General features: G+C 34.2%; 1 protein-coding gene across 10 annotated transcripts in view; it reads right to left on the bottom strand.

Annotated features, from left to right (window-relative positions):
* Nucleotides 1-14,623: 14,623 nt before the first annotated feature.
* Nucleotides 14,624-26,472, bottom strand: part of LOC131035951 (mechanosensitive ion channel protein 2, chloroplastic) — a 98,824-nt gene continuing 86,975 nt past the window's right edge. For all 10 annotated transcript variants that reach the window (XM_057967736.2, XM_057967732.2, XM_059218279.1 and 7 more), the window contains 6 exons: nt 26,257-26,406; nt 18,668-18,778; nt 18,351-18,518; nt 16,432-16,545; nt 16,194-16,250; nt 14,624-15,939 (listed from right to left, as the gene is read on the bottom strand). In XM_057967736.2, coding sequence (XP_057823719.2) covers nt 14,734-15,939; nt 16,194-16,250; nt 16,432-16,545; nt 18,351-18,518; nt 18,668-18,778; nt 26,257-26,406 — 1,806 coding nt within the window. In that variant the 3' untranslated portion in view covers nt 14,624-14,733. The remainder of the gene's footprint in view (nt 15,940-16,193; nt 16,251-16,431; nt 16,546-18,350; nt 18,519-18,667; nt 18,779-26,256; nt 26,407-26,472) is intronic.

Raw genomic sequence — 26,472 nt, forward strand, 5'->3', positions numbered from 1 at the left:
ATCCCAACCCAATCAATTTAGTTAATCAAGTTATCACTTGTTAAGATCAAAAAAAAAAAATTCAATGTGCACTGGTGATCTAGGTGCTAAACAACCTATCTCACATGACCCTGGTCATCACATGAAAGCCCACTCCCCCTACCATATGCCAAGACCTTAGGGTAAAAAAAATACAATAACATCATAAACATATAATGAAGGCTCACAAGGGAAATAAAAGTGCTCAAAACAAATGTGAGAATAAACTGAACATAATAGGATACATAAGGACACATACAAGGCAAGAGCCTTCACTAATGCATAACGATCAAAGAGCCAATGAAGGATCATAATCCATAAGTAAATCAAGATCCATTTCAAGTCCTCAATAGTGAGGCAAAACACATCCCACTGGAACCATGATATCAATCCTCAACAGCAAGGAATTATCCCTTTTGCTGGAGCAATACAACACATATGAAACCACTTCAACGATGGGGCAGAAACCCACTTACCGGAGCATAAAACATCATGATAACATCATAATGAAAATATAATAATCACTAAGAATCTCAAATCAATCATACACAATCTCTAGAAGGACTCCAAAATCAAACCAACAAAACCCAGATGACAAAAACCCTTAAAAACTGCAAATTACCACAGGTTGGAGCATTCAAAACACAGTTTGGCCCATTTGATGAGTTTTGTGGCACATATGATAAATTTGTGGCACATATGATAAATTTTGTGGCACATATGAGATAAAGAGCTAGAAAACTTAGAATGGAAGGAGAACGCTACTGGATGACCTAGAAAACCACTAAGGCATAAAAATTTGAATCTAAGACCTTCTAGAAAGATGTAATAACATTAAATACTCAAAAAAATCAAAAGGATATTTAAGCCATTAATTGATTTGAAGACTCAAGCTCCACTCAAAAAGTCACAGAAACTCTCTGGCAACATAGAGAGAGAAATACTCAGATCAAGCAAATGAATTCTTATTCTAGGAATACGATCACTCATAAAACTCATAAGGGGTTGTATAAAAAAAAATACATTATCAATTGACCCCAAAACAAAGCATTAATCAATCATGAAAATTCACAATTTGCACAGAGCCTCTCACGACAATTATCAAAATGAAATCAAGCGGAACAAAGGTATCACATATAACCAAACCCAATCTCTAAATAAATAATAAACAATCATATTCCACACCTCTGGACTCAAAATAAGGACTCACATAAAGACATTACATAAATCAAATATTCAGAAAACTCTCAGAGACATTTTCGGCAAACTACCGACAATACAAGAACACGATGATATCATTTTCCCCAGATTATAAGCAATGTCCACATCTATTCCATTACCCCATTTCCTATTTGCAATCTTATTTCTCCCAAACACCAAACAAGCAATCTTTCGCAGACACAGAGAAATGATCTTTCCGAAAACTAAAATTGCAAAAGTTGAAGAAGCCAACCTGGAAATCGCAATCCAAATGAAGGTAGATTTGATGAAGAGAAAATCCAACAATCCAAGCACTCCAATCTTCAATCCAAGCTCCCAATCCAATTTCAAATGCAAATCAAACTTCTTCTGGATCATAACCCGACAGCATTCAGAGAATGCTCAATAAATAAAAATCAAGCCTCAAACTATAAAAGAATTCTGACCAATCAGAAAATTCGGAGAAACGATATACCATACCTAACATTACAAAATTCGAGGCAAATATTATTTAGAAACATTATTTACTTACCCATTCGAAATTAACCAATCAAACACCAAGGTAGGTAAGCTTTATATTATATCTATTTATACAAACAGTACTAATGTAACAATATAATTACAAATAAATTATTAATCAATGATAAATTGTTAAATAGTCAAATTAAATAACAAATCAATAATAAAACAATAGATGGATCATACAACTATATTAAATCAAATAAATTAATCTTCTACAATAAATTTACAATCAAATAAATCAAAACAATAAATAAATCATAAATAAATAATAAATAAACCATTTAACAATAAATTAAATTAACCTCAATTAAATAAATACAAATCTTATTACTAAATAATCATCAAATAATTAAAATAAATAATCAATAGGCATACTATAAGATAAACGAATTTAAACATTAATAAATCATATTATCCCATTAATTAATAAAATAATAAACTTACACTCACATACCCAAGCAACCCGACGAAAATGGAACATCAACACAAGACTAACCACCAAAATACGCCACAACACAACTAACAAGGTGAACAACTAAGCCTAGAGTGAATGAGGGAAACTCATGCCATCTCCAATAACTTGCCATTGGGATAGGAAATGCTCAAACCTGTGAGACCAAGTGAAGTCGATGTCTGGTACATGCAATCCTACAATCACCACTACAACACAATACGATACATATACAACTTATATACATCATGGTAAACAAGCAAGTGAAAAGAGAATCACAAAACCTTATCATGATCACAATGAGTGATAAGGCATCGTCCCTTTCACTAAGACAGTCACACAATACAACATCAATACATTGCATAATACCATAATCACGAAATAGGGGTTAGAATCATCTCGACGTCATAAATCATATAATTCACATAGGAGTATCTAGTGCATATCATCCATCCATCAAGTAATCTAGAATGTATCATCAATCACATGAATCATTTAGAATCATCAATAGCATATGTCCATATAAGATATCTATCATCATCAGTGTCATCTAAATAGAAATAGAGTCATAAGTAATCACCAAAACATCATCCAAATGTCTAAATAGTCTATCAAAGCATTAATCAAAATGTGAGTCTAGGAGGGACACTACAATTCTCGTGAGTACCACTATATTTTTGGCCTCAGCAATCTTAGTTTCGTTAATACTCCAATTAATTGGTATTATTGGTTGTGTTTGTACGTGATTGATGAAAATAGAATTTTTTTAAATCAACTCGTCATCTTCAATGTCCCAATTTAGTTTGAAGGTCACAATCTACCTCAAGGTCATTCTTATCCAACTTCTCTTCCTAACCTCATACTCATTTGCACAATCTACCCTATTATCTTCTGAATGTGAGATGTGGTGGAAACTTGGTCCTAGCTACAATTTGTTCTTGACAAAATCCTCGCTATCAAAGGGAAACCTTCTTTTGTAAAATTGCATGGAGAAATTTACTAAGTCTCTCTCAATGTTGAGAACAATAGACATAGACTTGCATGAATAATAACCAAGGCCAATGGAAAATTGGATTCCTCCTTCCTTTCTTGGCATTTTTTGTTCACCTCGGCTACTTGTCTACACATTTCAATGAGAACAAATTTGTCTCAAGCATATTTGTGTGTTTGGTTTATAAGGGAGCCCATCAGATCCTCCAATTCTAATAGAGGCAAACCTTTGGGATTGTATACAATGGCTACCATATATATTGACTAATTGGATGGCCTCTGGAGAGATTCTTAAACCCGTATCTCCTTGAATCTCTCTCACCATTTTTATAGTGAATGCATCAGTCACTCTCCTGAAGCTCTTGTAGCTCCTCTCTAACTAGAGCTGAGTGTAATAATCATAAATTTGGATCATATCATCATGTACCTATGTTGGGCACAAGCCCAGCCATGATCGAGTGCATGCAATTGAATAAAATAGGTAAGAGAACATGTAGAAGGATTTGTTCAAAGGAGATTGTGTTATCATCAAGTGCATTTGGTCATCGATAAGTTGGGCCCAATCAAGAAATTGTTCTCCATTAATGATTATTTAGATAAAGAAATATATCCACTCCTTAAATTCATGGGCATCATCGTTACCCTTAGTATGTCTAGTAGGACTATAATAGCAAATATCTCTTCTACAAAATGAGACCTATGCAACCTTTTGGGCAATTGACATTTACCTTTCTTCGATGTGGCAAACCATTCTCGAGCAATTAAATTCTTAAAATGATTCTTCTTTTCATGGAAACATTGGTGAGAAAGAAGGATATCAAAGTTTTTATATGCTTCCCTCTCAGGTAATAGTAAGCATGAGGTGAAGGTCTCTCTGTTCATCGTAATAATCATCATGTTATCATTTCTTCTTATCTCCCTAGTTTCTGGGTCATATTAGTTTATGCACTCAATAACCAAGTACATATACTTCACAACTACAGGAAAACCTATTGATTGTAATAACCCGCATTCTATCATTTGTTGTGACATTGGGGATCTATCTTCCTTACTGATTATGTCCCAAAAAATAATTCAAATTGACATGCTCTAGCTTTGTATCTCCAATTTTCAAATGCGTACTTGACAAACCAGATAGGTACTCGTAACCCAAATAATTGCACTCCATGTTGATTGAAACTGAGTGAGTACAAAGATAATTTATAGTAAGAGAATGATTTAACGAGATTCTGAGAGTAGGGAAATTCCTATCTTTTTCCCATCTTTGAATTTTATAACTCCTTTTAAATTATCTTTCAAGTACAATAAGCTAAGAGTGTGAAATTCACTATTCCTTTGAGTAGACTGAATTATTTGTCGTCAAAGTCCTCTTCTACGCTTCTTCCACAATTTTGCTTCTTTGTTCTCTACGAAGTTGCTTTCGAATGCCCATTAAAATGAGCCCCTTTAGTAATTTAACTCCTTATATGCTTTTGCATTCAATGCTTTGGTATGGCAAAGGAGTATTACTGGCGAGTATTAATTATAGGTGATTGTAAACTTCCTTTTGAATGACATTTTTTCGCCACCATATTTGAAAATAATGGCTTAATGTAGTTGATCGGAACTTTGATATGTTTTGAAAACCCTATCAGGCTCCGAAAGTGGTTTCAAAACTTCCTTATATTGTCGAAGATCAATCTTGACAGCCTTTGAAAATTCTCTTTACAAAGCTGGAACTTTTTCAGTTGTGAAATTTGTGTCAAGCCTAGACATGGTTGTGAAAACCTTATCGGGTTTCGATGATGATTTTGAAACTAATCCTAAAGATCAACGTAAAAGAAAGTTATACAGTTGAAGCTTTTGAGAAACACACAAAGAGTTTCATTGGGACTTTAAAAGGTTTTGAGAACCTCATTGGAGACCGATGAGGTTGTGGAAACCTCATCAGACCTCGACATAAGTTTGGAAAGTGACAGAAAAAGCTAATCCAAGGGAGAATGAGACACTTTTAAATCTTAAAGCAAGATGACTTTGTCAGCATTTAGAAGGTTTTGATAAACTTGTCAAATTCTAACAAAGATTTTGCAACCTTTAAAAATCTCTGCTAGCATAAGTCAAGAAAAAATTAAGGAAAATGTGGCCAACAAAGACAAAGACAACGAGTACAAAATCAACAAAAAAATTATGCAAACCAACACCGCACTAAAAAATGATTTAAGGTTGGAGATACAATGTTTCTACACTTGCAACCATATAGGTATACTTTCCTAAAGCAAATAAGGGCTAAAAAGCTCAAACTCCATTCCCATAGACCATACAAAGTATTGAGGAGAGTTGGTGACGTGGCCTACAGATTGGAGTTACAGACAAGCAATTGAATTCAAAATATTTTTAATGTCTTGTTGCACCATTTACTGATTTGCCACTTGTAGATTTCATGGTGTGACCTTTGCCCCTGAGACTCTGATTACTGTTATTATGATATTGTTTTTTTCTCTCCTATGCATATCTTAACCGAGCACGTCTACGTTTCAAGATACCCCTAAACTGTTTGGCATTAACCCAGATCCATTTACCAGTTTTAGTAGTTGAGGCAATTTTCACTTGCCCCAAATGATTTGTTTCAAAAAGTTCTGGAAGTTCAAGAATATTCTCTGAAATTGGAGGAGTTTGTTTTTCCATTGCCAGGAAAGAGACAAAAAAGGCAGCAAAAACAATTCAGAAGAGACAAAGAAGAATCTAACCTGATGGGATGCAGTCCAAGTGGGACCCAGAACCAACACAACCTTGTACAAATCCCACAAAATGATCAAAGCCGACAAAAGCCCTTATTTGCGTGCTTATACCAGTCCCACAAAGCCTCTGTTGCATTCACGTGACCTGTTTATACCTGCTCCCTGCGTATTCCACGTAGACTTGCACTCTGTATATTGTATAAAAGGTATAAAAGGTATTGTTTGTTTGGATATTCCCGTCAATCTTCCCTCTCTGCGTATTCCTGCGACCTGCGTATTCTTGTTAAACAACTCCCTCATGTAAAAAAAAGTATAGATGATGAGGGAAAACTTATGTTAGTTCCAAATGTCATTTGTTGACACATGGCAAAGGACATTGAGAAATAGAACCATCATAGAGTATATGGTCCTTAGAGTAGCCCACCCACAGAGGATGCCACTAGAGTGGGTCCAGAGATACTTAAAACATTTGGTATTGCATTGCTTGTGAACAAGCGATTTTGGAAAGGGCAAACTTGTAATGTCCCTTTTCTACGAATCAAAATGTGTGAGAACAACAAGCTCATTTCTATGTTTCTCAATGTGTAGGGTGATTGTTAGATAAATTCGTATTAAAAATTGGTTATGTTCATTTGTCCATAGTATTTTTATGAGTTTTGGATCATTTTCTCTATTTCAAAGGCATTTCATAGATTTTAGGTTGGTTGGATGCAACACCCTCACCACTAGTCCACTAGTCTCCTAATGGGAGATTTACCCTAAGGGGACCCCTATATTGTTAACATTGTTCATGCCCTTGAAGATTTTTAAATGTATAATTTTCATTGGAAACTTATTCCTATTTCATAGAGGCTTTTGGAGGGCTATGGGGACAAAACTGTCATATAGTTTATCCAAGTGTGAGTTGTTTGTTTATGATGCTTTATCTCAAGTCTTTTTTGGTGAGTGGTTCTCAATTTATGGTTGATTATTGATAAATCAAGGTTTAGTGGCTATTTGGGCAATTTAAGGTTATTATACTAACATTATTTTATGTACTTGATTATTAAGTAATATTTGTGGCATGCCAAATAAAAATGATATTTATTATTTGACACTCAGGCTAGGTGTTAGTGTTTGGAGCATGCCAATGAATAAGTTGTTGGTATTTTGGTATTGTTTTGTCATTGATGTCAACACCTGCTAACACAACTACTTTGGAGATCCAGCAACATTCACCGGCAATCAGTAAAATGCTCAAACAATCACCGGTATATGGTTAACCGGCAGGATATAATGTTCACCGGTACATGCAATGACATGGAAGACACTTGGTAATGTCGAAGGCATCATGTGGACACTTTTCCTTGAATTAATATCATTGGTATATTCTTATTTGCATATTTGCTTTTACCGGCAAATAGGTCCAGGTTATCTAGGGTTACACCGACAGGTTTATCTTTTCCAGATCAGCATGGCACGCTATGGAGATGATTTATTATTGTTGTAAATGCATTAAGCCGACATGTTCAATCGGTTATTGCATCAGATATTATATTATTTGTAAAATGTTTTATTGTAATATCTTGTAGAGCCGACCTATTAAAATTGGTCTTAGGGTATGGTATAAATGTAAGATCTTATTTGTAAGATCAAATGTGAAATGCGAAAAAGATTTAAGGAAGGGTATATGCGAGATCAAGCAGAGATATACACGAAGACATCATTTGAAAGTGAAGTTAGGTTTTTAGAAAAGCATATCAGCATTACACCGGTACTAAATCCAGTATATGAAGATGCTATTTTGTGCAGTACATTCTCATTGGATTTAACCATCCAACTGTAGTCAGTGTGACTCTCATTTGTGTTTGAGCAGTGAGCTCTAGGCTGTTGGCCTTTCTACATGTGCAAACCCCTCTTTGTACACTTACTATCTGCAGTAGTATCATCTGATTTTGGGTAAGGTTTCCCATCATGGTTTTTCCCCTTACAGGGTTTCCACGTACAAATATTTGTGTCATGTGTTGTGGTTGACTTTGTGCTTATGTTTCATGCATTAATTCTAACCGGTACAGCATTTCCTATTAACATTGTTTACCGGCACAATTAACTGTCTTACCGGTATTAAGCAATAAGTTGGTTAATAAGATTTTGGTTTGATTTTATTAGACAACTGATTCACCACCACCCCCCCCCTCCCCCCCTCTCTCTCAGTTGTCCCCGGGACCTACAATTGGTATCAAAGCTTAGTCCTCTTTTTGCAGAAGTTTAACAACTTGAGGAGATCCAATGTCTACTAATTATTTCAGAAAGGATAGTCCTAAACTTGATGGAACCAACTATGGAATATGGAAAATCAGAATGGAGACACATCTGAATTGCATTGGTAAAGACATCTGGGAAGTTACTAAGAATGGTTATACTACTGTTGTAGTTGGTCAGCCTGCTCCTATTACTTTAGGTAAAGATGAAAAAAATGATTGCAAAGCAAGAGAAGCACTTTTGAGCGCATTATCAGATCAACAAATCATGGGATTATCAGATAGATCTACTACAAAAGCTATTTGGGATCATTTGGAAACACTGAATGAAAGGGATTCCACAGTCAAAATTGCAAAACTTGAAAGCTTCCGAGTCAGGTATGAACATCTGAAAATGGAAGAAGATGAAAGAATTTCTGTCTTTATGGAAAGAGTAAATGAAATTGTTTTAGGTATCAAATGTTGTGGAGGAACCTTGAGTGAAGATGAGATTGTTTCAAAAATCTTAAGAGGTCTGCCACCGGCATATAAAATGAAGGTTACTGCTATTAATGAGCTGAGAACAATGCCTAATACATCAGTAACTAGGGATACATTGATTGGAAAACTTTCAGCTTTTGAAATAGAGGAATTTGGTCCTGTTGCTATAAAAATTGATTTGGCCTTCAAAGCATCAATATCATCTGCTCCATCTTTTGACAAATCAGACTAGAGAGCCTTTTATGCAAGAGAACTTGAAGAAACCAGGAAGGAGAATGAAGAGCTTGAAGAACTTGAAGCTCTATTTGCAAGAAAAATGCCAAAAGGTCCAATTGGAAGTAAGTATGAAGGTAAAGCACCCTTTAAATGTTTCAATTGCAATAAGATTGGTCATATGGCTTCAAGATGCCCTGATAGACATGCTAGACTAAGAGAAGAAGCTAGAAAGACATACAAACCTAATCCTGAATATCAGAGATACAGATTTAAGAAAAACAAAGATAAATCCTATTACATTGCTGATGAAGGTGTGACTGATGATTCTGATGAGGATCCAGCAGACAACGGATGGGTCTTTGTTGCTATAACAGAAGATCAACCGGTACTTATTGCTCCACCGGTAGAACAAGCCCTAGCAGCTAAAGTTGAATCAAAGGATGAATGGATTATTGACTCAGGATGCTCACATCACATGACTAGAGACAAAGGCAAATTCTTGAACTTTCAAGAATACAATGGAGGTTTAGTAAGATTAGGAGATGACAAAGCCTGTTCAATCAAAGGTAAGGGTTCAATATCTCTTGATGGTAAACATAACACTGACAATGTTTACTATGTTGAAGGATTAAAACATAATCTTTTAAGTGTTGGTCAATTAGTTGAGAAAGGTTTTCAGTTACAATTTAAAAATGGAAAATGCAAAATCATGAATAGAACTGGTTTGGAAATTGCAACCGGTAATCAGACTAGAGGTAATATCTTTCATTTGAATAACAGTGAAAAGGCATGCTTAATTGCTCATATAGATGAAAGTTGGCTATGGCATAAAAGACTATGTCATGTAAATTTTGATTGCATGGTAAAAATCAGTACTTCTAAGGCAGTTAGAGATCTACCTAAAATTGTGAAACCTCATAATACAATTTGCAAGGAATGTCAATTTGGAAAACAGGTTAGAACTAGTTTCAAAAGTATTCCAGAAAAATCTAATAATGCTCTTGATTTAATTCACACTGATTTATGTGGTCTGACTAGAACTAAAAGCTTACAAGGTGATAGATATTTCATGCTAATTATTGATGATTATTCTAGAATGTGTTGGGTTACTTTTCTTAGAGAAAAGTCAGAAGCACTTGGGAAGTTCAAACTATTCAAAGCAATGGTTGAAAATGAAACCGGTAAGAAAATTAAATGTTTAAGATCGGATCAAGGAGGAGAATTCACATCTAGAGATTTTAATACATTCTGTGAAGTGAATGGAATCAAAAGACAGTTATCAGCACCTCGGACACCACAACAAAATGGAGTTGTTGAAAGGAAAAACATAACTATTTTGGATGCAGCAAGAAGTATGTTATCAGAAGCAAATCTACCACATGTGTACTGGAGAGAGGCAGTAAGCACTGTTGTCTACACATTCAACAAAGTTCACATCAAAGGTGAAACCGGTAAGACCCCTCATGAACTATGGTTTGGTAATACTCCTACTCTTAAGTATTTCAGAATTTTTGGAAGTAAATGTTATATTAGAAGATATGAGTATATTGGCAAGTTTGATCCTAGAAGTGATGAAGGAATATTTCTTGGTTATTCATCTAAGAGTAAAGCTTATAGATGTTTTAATAAAATATTACAGAAAATTGTTGAGAGTACAAATGTAAAGATTGATGAATAATTCAGAGGAACTTCAAGGTATATAGACTCTGAACCGGTAACAGAAATTATGACAAATGAACCAACAGTAAATCCACTAGTACAGAATGATGACCCAATTACTCCGGTATCATCAGAGGATACCACAGTAATTGAAGAACAACAACAGACTAAGACACCCCGGTATGTAAGACTGAATCATTCTGAAGATCAGATAATTGGAAGCAAATTTAAAGGAGTCATGACAAGAGGAAGATTGGCAAATGAAGAGGTATGTCTTATTTCTCAAATTGAACCATTATCTATCAATGAGGCATGTGAAGATAAATTTTGGATTAAAGCTATGGAAGAAGAATTAGGACAAACTGAGAAAAATAAAACTTGGACATTAGTTCCCTGGCCTGAAAATAAAAATGTAATTGGAACCAAATGGGTATTTAAAAACAAACTCAAAGAAGATGGTAAGGTTGTCAGGAATAAAACAAGACTAATGTGTAAGGGATATTCTCAGAAAGAAGGAGTTGATTACAATGAAACCTTTGCACCAGTAGCCATAATTGAAGCAGTTAGATTATTCTTAGCCTTTGCAGCTCACAGGGATTACAAAGTTTATCAAATGGAAATTAAATGTGCATTTTTGAATGGAGATCTTGAAGAAGAAGTTTATATTGAACAACCTGATGGATTTTCTTTGATGGATAACAATGATATGGTTTGCAGATTAAGAAAAGCTCTGTATGGACTAAAACAAGCTCCAAGAGCCTGGTATGCAAAATTGGATAAGTATCTCTTAAAAATTGGTTTTACTAAAGGAAATGCAGATAGCAATTTATATTACAAAGTAACTAATGATGACATTTTGATTATGGAAGTATTTGTTGATGATATAATCTTTGGAGGAGAAGATGGATTATGCAAAGAATTTTCTCTTAAAATGCAGCATGAATTTGAAATGTCTATGATTGGAGAAATAAAATTCTTTTTAGAATGGCAGATTTTACAAACTGATAAAGACATATTTTTTAGTCAATCTAAGTACTTGAAAGAACTACTCAAGAAATTTGGGATGGAGAACTCTAAACCGGTAAACACACCTATGACTACAAATGACAAATTATCTCAAAGGGATGAATCTACACCTGTCAATCCAACTAGATACAAATCTATGATAGGAGGTTTATTGTATTTGACACAAACCAGACCTGATATTATGAATGCAGTATGTATAGTTTCTAGATTTCAGAGTAATCCCAAAGAAAATCATGAATCAGCAGTAAAAAAGATTTTCCGGTACTTACAAGGCAGAGCAAATCTTGGATTATGGTATCTTAAAGATGAAAATTTTGATCTATATGCATACACAGATGCAAATTGGGCAGGAGATGTGGATGATAGAAAGAGCACCACTGGAGGAGCATTCTTTCTTGGAAAGAGATTAATTTATTGGTTAAGTAAGAAACAGAGTTGTACATCTTTATCAACAGCAGAATCAGAATATGTTGCAGCAGCAACAAACTGTACACAGGTACTTTGGCTTAAGCAAATGTTGAAAGACATAAAGGTAAAATGCAAGGAACCTATTACTATATATTGTGATAACATTGCAGCAATTGATATATCTAAGAATCCAATATTACATTCTAAAACAAAACATGTTTCTATCAAATTGAATTTTTTAAGGGAAAAAGTTGAAGAAAAGGAAATAAAACTGGTTTATGTGAATACTAAAGAACAGCTTGCAGATATTTTTACAAAACCTTTGCCTAAGGAAACTTTTGAGTATCTCAGAGATCAGCTCGGATTCTTACCTCCACCGGTAGAGACTTAGACAGTTGATGATTGTCATCAACCGGCAAAATTAAATGGACAAATCTTTTATTCCGGTATTTGATGAGGAAGCTACTTCTCAGGGGGAGTAGTTGGTATATTGAATTGGTTGGTATTTTGTATGAACTTGACCTTTCTGTGACTTTGGCATTTGATGTCAAAGAGGGAGAGATATACAGAAAAACATTAAAGAAAAATATATGAAAAATGCATTATCTTTTTTAGGAGAGATTGGTATTGTAAATAAATCTTTGTATAAACACATATTACTCCCAGGGGGAGAATTGGTTTTTGTACTTGGCATTTCTATTTTGGCACTTTGATGGTTTTTCCATCTTGTGTTGCCATCAATGCCAAAAGGGGAGATTGTTGGCATTTTGGTATTGTTTTGTCATTGATGTCAACACCTACTAACACACCTACTTTGGAGATCCAGCAACATTCACCAGCAATCAGTAAAATGCTCAAACAATCACCGGTATATGGATAACCGGCAGGATATAATGTTCACCGGTACATGCAATGACATGGAAGACACTTGGTAATGTCGAAGACATCATGTGGACACTTTTCCTTGAAGTAATATCATTGGTATATTCTTATTTGCATACTTGCTTTTACCGGCAAATAGGTCCAGGTTATCTAGGGTTACACCGACAGGTTTATCTTTTCCAGATCGGCATGGCACGCTATGGAGATGATTTATTATTGTTGTAAATGCATTAAGCCGACATGTTCAATCGGTTATTGCATCGGATATTGTATTATTTGTAAAATGTTTTATTGTAATATCTTGTAGAGCCGACCTACTAAGATTGGTCTTAGGGTATGGTATAAATGTAAGATCTTATTTGTAAGATCAAATGTGAAATGCGAAAAAGATTTAAGGAAGGGTATATGCGAGATCAAGCAAAGATATACACGAAGACATCATTTGAAAGTGAAGTTAGGTTTTTGGAAAAGCATATCAGCATTACACCGATACTGAATCCAGCATATGAAGATGCTATTTTGTGTAGTACATTCTCATTGGATTTAACCATCCAACTGTAGTCAGTGTGACTCCCATTTGTGTTTGAGCAGTGAGCTCTAGGCTATTGGTCTTTCTGCATGTGCAGACCCCTCTTTGTACACTTACTATCTGCAGTAGTATCATCTAATTGTGGGTAAAGTTTCCCACCGTGGTTTTTCCCCTTACAAGGTTTCCACGTACAAATATTTGTGTCATGTGTTGTGGTTGACTTTGTGCTTATGTTTCATGCATTAATTCTTACCGGTACAGCATTTCCTGTTAACATTGTTTACCGGCACAATTAACTGTCTTACCGGTATTAAGCAATAAGTTGGTTAATAAGATTTTGGTTTGAATTTATTAGACAACTGATTCACCCTCCCCCGCACCCTCAGTTGTCCCCAGAACCTACATAAGTAGAGGCAAGCCAACATTGAAGGGAATTTTATACTTATTTCACATTTTTCAGACCTAAAGAGAATAGATACCTCACGCAGCACTCACCTACGAATTTAGGGATGAAAACCCTTGGAGATTGAAAGATCAAAGGATGCAACCCCTGTAGTTTCTTGTGGGCAATCTCATTCCATGATTTGGTGAGTGGTTCTCAAGTTATGGTTGATTATTGATAAGTCAAGGTTTACTGGCTATTTGGGCAATTTAAGGTTATTATACTAACATTATTTTATGTACTTGATTATTAAGTAATGTTTGTGGCATGCCAAATAAAAATGATATTTATTATTTGACACTCGGGCTAGGTGTTTAGTGTTTGGAGCATGCCAATGAGTAAGTAGAGGCAAGCCAGCATTGAAGGGAATTTTATACTTATTTCACATTTTTCAGACCTAAAGAGAATGGATACCTCACGCAGCACTCGCCTACGAATTTAGGGATGAAAACCCTTGGAGATTGAAAGATCAAAGGATGCAACCCCTGTAGTTTCTTGTGGGCAATCTCATTCCATGATTTGTAAGAAACTGAGAGCATTCCCTTTTTGGTTGGTAAACTGATTTTTTACACAGTTGGAGCAGCATCAGTTCTGATTTCGAAAATATCTTCTGCCAAGTGTTTGAGTTTTAATTAGTTCCTTTTTATTATATTGATGTAATCCCATGGGTCTATAATTATTATTCCACTGATGTATTCTGATAGATTTTCATTTTATCAATGAATTTCAGCTCCAGAAATAAATAAATTGCTGCAAACAAGAAGGAAAACATAAAAAATAAAGATATTAATTATTAATCACAATGGCTTAATCATGGAAATAAAAAAATATGTACAATAAATATACTTAAAAAATAATGCCTTGCTTTTTGATATTGCAACTAGATTTTTAACAAATTCAATTACTGTTAAAAATCAGATAGGGAATTAATAGTTATTCTAGGCTCCTATACATTAATTATTTAGCTGATTATCTCTTTGGTCAGATTGCATGACACCTGAAGGTGGCAGCTGAGACTCTCCCTTATCCTTTAGTCCAGAATTACCATTGCTGTTTCTGCATGCAGCAAGTTTTTTCGGTTCTGCCTGAAAAGTAGCGTCTCCCTCGATCGGAAGAGATTTCTTTGGCCCATTCAAAGCAACACCGAGAAGTTTATTTTCTTCCAGTGGAAGACTTGATATTGAAATAGCATTACTAGATTGTTTTTTCTCAAGAGATGGAGGGGAAAAACCTTGACCTTCTTGTTTACTTTTGTCTGAATGTAATTCATTTTCAAGACTGCTTATTGAGGCTGATTTAACCCTGTTAACTTCTGCAACTGAACTACGAACTTCAGCAGATGACTTGGTGCCATTCAGTTTGCTTGTTGAGTCTGATTTAACCTTTTTTTTTTCTGCGACTGAACTATGAACTTCAGTAGATGACTTGGTGCCATTTAGTCTGCTTCTTGAGTCTGATTTAACCTTTTTCCCTTCTTCAGCTGAACTATTAACTTCAGTAGATGACTTAGTGCCATTATTTCCACCTTTGGATACATTTTGATATGAATCTACAGACTTCGTGGATGCCCTCTCATTACTTGAGCCAACCTTGTCACTCTTTGCAATCCCAGCTTCAACATGTACCTCAGGAACGTCAACTGGGTTTTCTAAAGTTGCTCCGTGCAAGGCTTTGTCATTAGAATTTTGTTCCATTGTAGCAAACCCTTCCAGGTGCAATTTTGGAGGCAATGTTTCAACTGCATCCAAGCTTGGCTTTATGTTCTTTGATTGTGAGTCAACAGCAGCAGGATCACTCTCTTTCCGTATGTGAATATTCTTTGCATCTGAACTGTCACTATTGATATTGTCATTAGACGAAATTATTCCAGATTCAGTCCCTTTAACCTCTGAAGCAACTCCATTTATTTGAACAGTATTCAACTCTTGATTACTTTGAAAAGAATGTCGTCTCTCCTTTTCCTCTGCATTCAATATTGAACTTTCAATAAGTAGGAAATGTCGATTACTGGAAACCCCTCCTCTTCCAGAAATGGTTTCCTCAAATGGTATGTTTTCTATCACACTGTCACTATACGTTTTGTACAAGGTACGGATTGGAGTAGCCAGTCGGGCATTATGATGTCTGATAACTCTTAAAAGTTCCAAAAGAATTGCTTCCTGTTACAATCAACACACGGTAATCATGTCCTGTAGCACATTGAGGAGATGAATTTGCAAGAAAGTTCAAGCTCAGTGAAGAGCATTTAAGATAAGGAAAAGCATTCCATTTATGAACTTTTGAAGTAACATTATCATCAATTCTAATTCTAAATCACCAAATTTCATTTGATACTCAATTTACAGATAGATGGATAGATGCATTCTTTGCAGTGTGAGAAAATCTATATGATTCAGACTTCCTTTAAGCCTACCTTAACACAAAGATATTCCTCCATATGGCGAGTGTTCACAAAGCAAGATACCATAATCTGTAAAGCAGTACACCAGACAATGCTGAAAAAGATAGATAAACAAAGAGAAAATATGTAAATTCTTCTATCATTTCACTATTTCAAGCCATATAATCTGAATGGGATTAAGATGCTAGAGAAATATCAGAAACTTGTACCAAAAGCCAATCTTCATAAAACAAAAGGAATATGAACTTACCATAAGAGCTTGATTCTCTGGATTTACTTCAGCTAAAAATACTCTTCGATGCAGCCGTTGCTGTTCAACACGGGGGTTTTTCGCTAAGACTTTACGCATATCAGCTAAAATTTTCTGGAATTGGAAATAGAAACCAAAACTAAGATTCTTATAAATATTCTTACAACCCTTTAACCTATCAAAATGATATAAAATAAATTGTTACTATTAATTCTACATTTGGATGTAACTATACTGCAATCAGATTTTATTTGAATACAGAAATAAAGATGATAATTCTCCAGAGGAAAATGCTAAGAAATGATTAGGAAAAGAACACCAGCGGTTGCACTGGAGCCAACGTTTAAACAGCAGCAAGTTTAGCGATATATAATTTAAAAAGCAGATAAAAAGCATAGAGAAGAAAAGACGATTTCAAAAACTTTCTTTGGTGTAGCTTTCATTTACCATTTGATATTTAGGGTTGTTCTTTTTGGCACTTTCCAACTACTGGATATTGTGCAACAGCTTGGAATTTTCCAGTAATAGCAGCTCTACAATTTGTTCAAAATAAAACAACAGCCCCTATATCCGAGTCATCAATTATTTACCCTAATTTAGGGTGCAAATACCCCAGAATATAATAAGAAGGTAAAACAAAATATCATTCATTTATACAAAAGCACTAAAGATATCGAATACAGATAGATATCACTTGAGGAAGCGGATTAAAATTAATAATAGATATAGATATCAGTTATCAATACAAATTAAACATAATAACTGATAAATATAAAAAATGTATAGATATCACATATGGAAGCACATTAAACATAATTCACAAAGTCCAGCATCCACATAAGACTAGTAAAACTCTACATCAGCATGTAAGGGAAGGAAAACATATAGGTAATACAGAACAGACTAGATAATTCATGAAATAAACTACAAAACAAAACCGGCTTTTACTTCAGGCTAAATTAGAACTTTTAGTTTGCCAGTAAATATATCACCATTAAAGCAACAAAGAAAATGTAGTTCGTATTTAGGATAGGCATTCTCTTAAGAAGACTATTACAGAGAAGTTACTCCCAAAATTGAATCCTTCTTGTAGTTATAATACACGCAAGCATAAATTTTAACAATTCTCACTGCTTTCAACAAGAGAGAAAAAACAATCCAAAGAAAAAGAAAGGATCACAGGATCAAAAGTTAACAAAAACAATTTGATACTCTCTAAATTGGATTTCGGCAGAGAATAGAATTTTGGTTTTTCTTTTATTAAAAGTGCAGTGACTTCAATCCTCATAGAATGCAAAAATTAAGCAAAATTAGGGAAGAGTGCTTTAATGGTTAATACACAAACAGTGGACATAAGCACAATTAACCACCATAACCTTGATAAATAATCATTTTTGTCTGGGCTGAATATGTATTGATGTCTTGAAATGTTGGATCCATTATAGATAAATGTTGGATCCACAAGTAAATGATTCAGTGGTTTTGATTTTAAAAAATTAAGTTTGTGCACATTATTGCTATTTTGAAATAGTTGAGAACTTGGGACTTAATATGTCTCCTGGAAACAAATGGATCTGGATGCATTATTTAGAATCGAGTCTCTTGTTTGGAATGGGATACCTGATTTGCTTAATTTTAGCCGTAGGAACACACAAAAAATGTATATGAGCAATATGGTTTTTCAATCCTGCTTAGCTCGTTAGTTGAACAATTAACTATTTTGCAATAAGGAATGCCAAAGTAAGAAACTAATGCATGAATGAACGAGAAACCCAATGAATTTCTCTATGGTGAAAAAAAGAAATTGTCTATAGATTCTCCTAGAAGCAAAGGTACATATTCTAGAGACTTTCAAACCAGTTATTAGTCCTATGATGGGTAGAAGGAAAACATGTCAAATGATGTACTTGGTAACCCACCTTAATTTTGCTCACATCTAAATGGCTGATAGCAAAATGAGTCTTGATGCGCCACTGGGGCTTCTGACTGATGTTTCGAACAACAGTCATGGTAAACTTGTGGTTTGGAATATGCACAGCCTCCCGGTCCTCCCCTCTAACAATAGTTGGCGACCACCAACCAACATGCTAAAAGAAAAAATGATCCAAGTATAATGGAATTCAAATCACTTCGAAAATGCAATTGAATAATTCTCCTCATAATGTAAATTTAACAATACTTCATCATATGAATAGATCTTTAGAGTTACTGAAGTTGTAAATGAAGTATAACTGACCTCAACAATTCCAGAAACCTCATACCCATCAATCTTGGTTTGAATCCAATCATTGACAACAAATGGCCGGGTCGCATGTATCATTATGCTTGACATGTAGTTGGTCAAAATCTACATGGAAAATTTTATAAGTCCATAAATTTTCAAAGTAGACAAAAGATATAATATTAAACTTAAATACGTAAAATATGTGAACATGGGTCACATGACATGGTGTTGAAAATATGTCTATAGCTGTTCATAAAACTGTCCTTATTGCAATTTTTTAATTATTGTTTAAGACTTCTATAATAATTAAACAACTAACTTGAATGAAAATTACATGATAATTTACATTTATATATCTTAATTTAAATAACAAACTTTATGATAAGCAAAAACTACTTTACACACTACAATCACCTTTACTAAAAGGTTTATTAATCATAAAATTTGCTAGAAAATAATATGGGTGATTTGAAATTATTCAAGTCATATAACTCAATCTCTAGATGATTAGTCTCTTTAATAAATTAATTTTTTGAAATGAACATTGACTAAGATGACATTATATGTCAGACAAAGTGGTGAATTGAATTGTCAGGATTGAAATTAGTAAAAAGAATTGAAAATTTTAGCAAAATGAAGAACTTACCAGCTTGCAAAGTATCAGATAAACATAGTTTCATCACTTTAGTCCAGTGACGAATTAAGCAATTATAGAAAGTACAAGATTTGCACTAAAGAAAAGAATGTAGCAATTAGAGGAAACACAAATTAGCATTTTAGCGAAGTGAATGCTATCAATTTGAGAAAAGACAAGATTAATGCTTCAGGAAAGTAAAAATTTTACCAATTATAGAAAGCACGGGATTGACACTTCATCTTAACATTTCAACAAAGTGAAGAGTTAAGCAAAGCAATAAAAGAATTTATCATTTATGACAAATTAAAATATTACTTGGTAGTTTTAAAATTAAAAATTCCGTTGGTTTTTTGAATTGGAATACCTTAAAAACTAATGCTCTGTCCCATTTAAAACCTTTTCATTGGCACAAGTCCTATGATGTCTATGCATTACCCAAACATGTGAACGTAAAAAATTTTGGTTTTATTGTTCTTCTAATTAGTCTTCTGCTTACCATTTTTTATTTATTTCTAATTTAAATAAAATTTATTAGAATCCTAAATCCATTCATGGAGAAATCTCATAAATAGTTGACAACTTTGTCCTCTCTCCTCTTCTCCATTCAAAAATTAATGAATAACTACAGAAAGATTCACACCTGTTATTTCAACCAGAGAGTACTATATTTTATTTAATAGATGGTCAAGAAGTGACTCTTGAAATGAGCATTTTAACACAATGAGACTACAGAAAAGGCATCAACACTATATTGGCGAGTTGAAAGAGAACTATCCATGTTTACTCCCTCCAAAGCAGTGATTTGAATTATAATTGAGGATTCTAATGTAGTTCGTATATAAGCTGTGAAATGTTCCAATAACTCTTTCTTGAAAGACTCAAATTCAAGCTTAACAATGTCTGCATATTGTTTACAAATAATATAATTTGTACCTTGTTTATTTATATGCTCACACCATTCTTACATAATAGAACAAAGGGATATGCCATTGTGCTTCTAGAACTTCAAAGTGCTACTACGTGTCATCACTGAACTTTCTCGAGCCTGATAGTTATAATCTTCACAAGAAAACTTGCTGGCAACCTGAAATCTTCAGTTTGATGGCTACAGAAGCCAAACGGTGGTCTTGCGGTAGTCCAGATAACTATGACACTGAAGTAGCTTTCTTTAACTCCTGTAAGAAAGGAACAATTGGAAAATTTATGCCAATGATATCATCGAAGCCTAGTTTTTCTACAAAAGCTTTTCCGAAGCCTCCACAATTCCTGTTGTGCTCTTTGAAAAGATGAGCATAAATGAGATGACTCACAATGGTTGATAGCCATTAAATTATCTCTCAACTAGTAGGGGATTCGATGATCTTAGCATCTCCAACAAGTCCTTGAAAAGGTCAAGAAAATAGTTATAAAATCACAGCAATAAAAGCAACCCACATTCCAAATTCACCAAGAAGCTAAAAAATATTTAAGGTGAGTTCAAGATGATATAAGACACTAATAGTAAAGCTAGCATGTTCGTCTCCCATTCAATCAATATTAACAAGTATATGGCACCAATCATTGCCAGCAATTGCAGTATTCCTTGTTGTAACATAGATAATTGCCTACCCGTGTAATTTCACATTGTACTTTGTACCTGTTTCACTATCTACTCCCGTAGCATGTTCCAAGTCCACTCGACCCCAAACCTTGGCCTTTTCCTTACACCAAAGTTTGTCCAGATTTTGAACTGCAACATTCTTCTAACCTCTGTTTTGGAAATAGATGTAAAATTATGAGAAATTTTCTCTGGACAGTAGCATGACATGCTAGCGTCCTAAATGTTTTGAGTTTGAAAGATGGGTGTTCTGCTTGGCTACTCCAAGGCACTTGTTGTAACACCCAATTGATAAAGTAAAGCTTCGTATTCTCGTACCCAACCAAACACAACTCTCATTCTCTTCTTGAAACACGCTCTTTCGCATCTTGCTCCCTCTTGGCTCTCTTGGGAAAACTCTTATCAAAATTTCCCTTGAAGTTGAAAGACTATACTCTTGCTTGTTTCTCTTGCTGGTTCAAGCTCACAAAGGACTATTAATCTTGCACATCTTTTGAATCCTCAAAAAGCTCACTGTTTCAGGTAATATTTTTCTTTTCATTTGAATATTGTTTCTCCACTATCTATTTGGGCAGACTCTTTTGGTGTAAATTACCACCTTATTTGTTAAATCCATTCACAATGATATTCTTCCCCGCAGACCAAGGTTGACATCATTTGTTTCATTTTATTTTATTATTGCTCTTAGTTCTTAGTTACATGTAGCATAAAAGCACACACAAATTTATTATTTTTGCTATTTGGCAGTGTTGTGACATTTTCACACATCGCCCCATTACAAATGGGGGCCCCCACTTTTTCGCTTTTTAGGTAGATGTTTTGTTTAGATTGTTAACAATAATTTCCTGGTTTTAACCTTTGCTTATGAGAGGGTGTCGTATCAAGATTAAAGTTGTCAATCAGCTAATGTTGTCAAAGTTGTCATGAAGCAAGAAATGTCATCAAAGAATGCAAAAAGCTGTCAAATTGCATGGAAGTCATCTAGAATGCTAAGTTGTCCAAGTGGTTGAAAGCTAATGTGAATTATGTTATCACACAATCACATCAAGGAAAGATACTATAAAGCAAGTGTAGGGATCAACACCAAGTGGTTCAAGACATTCAAGGCGTATAAATGAGGAAAATTTTGCAAATATCTTGAATTTCCTTTGGAAATCCAAGATTCAAAGCTAGTACAGGGTGGTGATCAAGGTCAAGTACACCATGAACATTCTACATCAAGCATAGACACCACTAAATCTACATCAAACATCATCAAGGATAAAGCAAGAAATTCCCAAGTTAGGAGGCGAAATTGTGTAAGGAAATCAAGGAGATAGTTTCGGAAGAGTAAATCAAAGTGAGAAGGCTTGATCCCTAAAGATGATTCAATTTGGGAATATGTCACATTACCTTCATCATGTTGAGCAAGTTGGATAATGTTGAGTATCAAGAGATATTGGTCGACCTCAAGCACTTTGTGATGATGTAGCTAATGGGGCATCCTATTCATCACCGACCAATCCAATTCTTCCAAATCAGTATGTCTAAGTTTATCGAACATGATTCATTCAAGAGTGGAGAAGGTGACACATGGCGCTTCATCAAATACTATTTTATGTACCTAACCTCAATTCTCATTGGTTGGCATTCAAAGAGGACATGTGTCCATCATAATGTAATTTTCTTATTGGTTGGAGTGGAGTTCATTGTAACAAACCCTAATTCATGTAATCTCGGCCATTGATTTGAGAATCAATCTGGGCCATTGAATTGTATTGAAAGCACTATAAAAGGCTCAAATCTCTCATTGTAAAGGTTAATAGGGAGTAGCAAAGAATAGTTAGTAGTTGATCAATAGATAATAGCCAGATAGTTTGAGTAGAGTAGGAGGAGAAGGCAAAGATTGTTGCCAAGATCTTGTTGTAAGAAAAATATTGTTTTCATTGAAGTTATGGTGAATTCTCTATGTTAATTCAACATGTTGCACGGTCTCTACTTCTCATTTGCTTTAAAGTTGGTTAAATGAATGGAAGATATCATTGTTGATGAATGGTGTTCCTAATGTTCATACTACTTGTAATTTGTTGATTGCAAATTGTGGTGCGTAGTCGACTGAACTTGAGTGAAAACTTAAATTCTATTACTTCATGCTCATTGTTTGTATGGTTGATGTGCATTGGTGATGTGAAAATCATTCGTTTATCCTTAGGTTATTGCACCACTTTTGTGTAGTTCCTTGATGGCGAAACACAGCTTGGTTTGGTCACACCTAATCAATAGTTAGTTCCTACATTCTTAGGATTAGATTAGCTTTCTTAACCCTTAATTCCTTTTGCTTTTTGTTTTCCAAGTTAAGTAAGTCTTCATGTTCCAGCAACATTCATGTTCAAAGTAAGCCCCCCTTGTGATTCCATCAAAATCACATCAACACACTAAGTCTATCCATGTATAAAGTCAAGACCTGACTATCAGAACCTTGGAGTCATCTCGTTTGATCACGTAGTTTAGCATCTGAGAGGTCTTTGTTCAAGAGAGGATAAGATACCTTGGTATTTTATTGTGTGTATGAATTGCATAAAAAAACATCAGCGGGCAGTCCATGGAGGATGAAAGACCAATATGGGGATTTGACCTAAACACAATCCCCTAAATAGCCCCAACACTTTCCTCTCTTTTCATATTTGCAAGAATAAATTGGTAAAGTGAAGTTCTGGATTTTTGTAAGCATTCTGTAGTCTACTGCTGTCTTAGACAGTGAACTTCAGCTTTTGGTATCAGGTTCCACTCAGTATCCTATTTCTGATCCTGTAACATAAATTTGTAAACCATTCTTAATATTTGGAAAACGCTGCTTTCTTGATTCCTTTCTGTACTTAAATGATAAATCAAATAAACATTTTATTTTTGGTTTAAATAATATTTTCTGTAACAATAAAATTTATTCCTTCTGCTTTAGCGCAATGCCAGAATACCTTTTGCTTGTAAGTTATATATTCTCAGTTGAAGTAATGTAGAAAATCATTTGGTAAGAAAACAAACTTCTTTTCGCTAAACCAAATTTCCACCATTACACTAGCACCAAGTAATCACACAGTATGCCTTCCCAGCTTGTTAACAGCCAACTGAGAAAATTTGTACTTACACCTTATTTTTTCATTACAAAATTCCCAAATTTCTGCTGAGTATCTCTGGATCCATCCCAAGAGAAAGCCCTCACCCATAAGGAATACAATCAAACTCCAAGATGTTTGTGTACTTCTAGCAAGGGTTATCAATGCCCAAAGCCTTCCAAGTCTAGTAGAAGTCCGAATAGCCTTGGAAATGATCATGGTCAAACAAAAACCGTGCTAATACACTTATATGTATTCAAAATTTATGCTACATGGACTTCAAAGTTCATTACTATATAGTTATATGAATGATGCCTCTTTAATAGTCCTGATTGTTCACATAGTTAGGTTTGAATTATTCTTTACAATTATTTTCTTGAAGAACCTTTATAATCTCTACACTCCAACACTCCAAGTATTAAGAATTCACATAAGAACTTAATAAGTTAATTCCATTTTCTTTCATAGATATCTGAATTAAAATTGTCTAAATACTTAACTGAATGAAACTAGATTACTAAAATTTCTGATTAAAACTATTTTGAATTATGATTTAGTTTAAATGCACAAGTATTTTTCAAACTAGTTTTAACATTTTTATCTATGAGGTTTTTAATATCTATAAAACAATATTACTTTTATACATTTAGAGATCTCAACAACAACCTATTCCATTCTTTCCAATTTCTGGACAATAACTAGCTTGACAAATTATTTTCTGATTTTTTGCCTGAAATATTTTCTATACCTTCCATCTTGTAGTTCTGTTTAAAATAGGTAGAAATTGGAGTTAGTATGGCACCAGAAAGTCCTCTTTTGATGCTACCGAAGACAATCATATACTTGTGCTCCATCCATACTGGAATAGTGCTCTAGCTCATTGTTCATTGGAATTTCTTTAAAATACTTTAACTATCAATGGTGTGCCAAACATTCCATTTCTACAGCAGTAAATGCGAGATTTGAACCCTCTATTATTATAGAAACTCATATTTAAAATGAGAGCAAATGATAAGGATAAGGTAAACGGAATGGGATTCACAAATATTTTCAAGATAAATAGCCATTGTACACATCACTCCTTGTTCAAAGAAAATGGTGAAGGAAAATTTTGAGAATGTGATATCCATGTTTATATAAGTAGGTATGATGTGTTAGAAAACATGAGCATATCAGGCCAAAAAAGAGCATGAAAATGTCTAGAAAATCATGGGATTACATCAATGTGGCAATTTGTAGAAGACCTTGAAGCAGAATAATCTCAAGACTAGCAAGGAAATAGACAAGAAATAGAGAGAATAGCCACCATATTTTCCTCCAAGTTTACTTGAACTATACACCTAAGAATAAAATGCCAAAAGACTGGCTTAAAAACTCCCTAACTAATTACTGAGGCCACAATGCTTTGTCTTACAAAATTAATTAATCTACTCTATAATACAACGGCCAAGGACCAAGGTATTAAGACAATGATTATTTATTCCTTAGCAAATTGCAATCACAAAATCCCAATTAGCATTCTCCAAAAATTGCTTATGGCATACATAACAAAGGCATGCCAAATTTGAAATTAGAGTATACCTTAAAAGGGTAGAAATCATTGCACACAATATCACAAACTAACGGGAAAAAAAATTAATAGAATAAACACAATGGAGGAAATCATTAACACCACGAAGGATCGTGTAGAAATCTTGATTCTTATAGGTTTGACATCCCACATATTTGGGAGAAAAGTTCTCAAAAACATTAGACAACCTGAATAATTAAGGTCATCTGTATTCTTCAAGAAATACAATGCTGCCAATTTTCTCTCTTGCATATTTTAATCTGTTGTGAACACAGAAATCACGAACAGAAAACAGAAGCAGGTCTATGCATTCCAGACCTAAATTAGTTAAGGCGATAGAACTTCCATAAAAAGCTTCTCTTAACTGAATCTAACAAAATTCAAGTGTAAATTCTATGAAAGATAACCTGCATAAAAGATGTTTGGCACAGACATGAATGCAGAATAAATTATTATTTAATTAAGGTAATTTAAACAATTGCCAGTATAAGTAAGATATTAATTATCTTCTGTCACATTTAAATCTCAGCATATTTCTTTGCAAAGCACCAGAAAAAGGTAAATTTTTATCTTAATTTATCTACCAACACAAAGTCGTCCTCTTATGGAAAGAATAAGATCTACATGTACAAATCAGATTCTAGATGAAACTATACAATGTAGCGATAGTTGGAGTTGCATTCTGAAAGATTTTTAAAAAATCACCTCACGACCAGCGAGAGTCAATAATACTGTTCCAAACCCTCCAGCAAAAATCCACTTTTGAATGGGAAAACCCACATTCTCAAAGAACAAGGCTACTCCCACCACACAAACTGCAGTAATTAGAGCATTTCTAATAAATTCAAATCCAAGCTGCAAAAGCAAACCAAATTATGAAGAAACTAAGTAATTTGGCAACGTAAAATTGGAGAATCTCTA

The sequence above is a fragment of the Cryptomeria japonica genome, chromosome 3, assembly GCF_030272615.1.
Source record: "Cryptomeria japonica chromosome 3, Sugi_1.0, whole genome shotgun sequence".
NCBI lineage: Eukaryota > Viridiplantae > Streptophyta > Pinopsida > Cupressales > Cupressaceae > Cryptomeria > Cryptomeria japonica.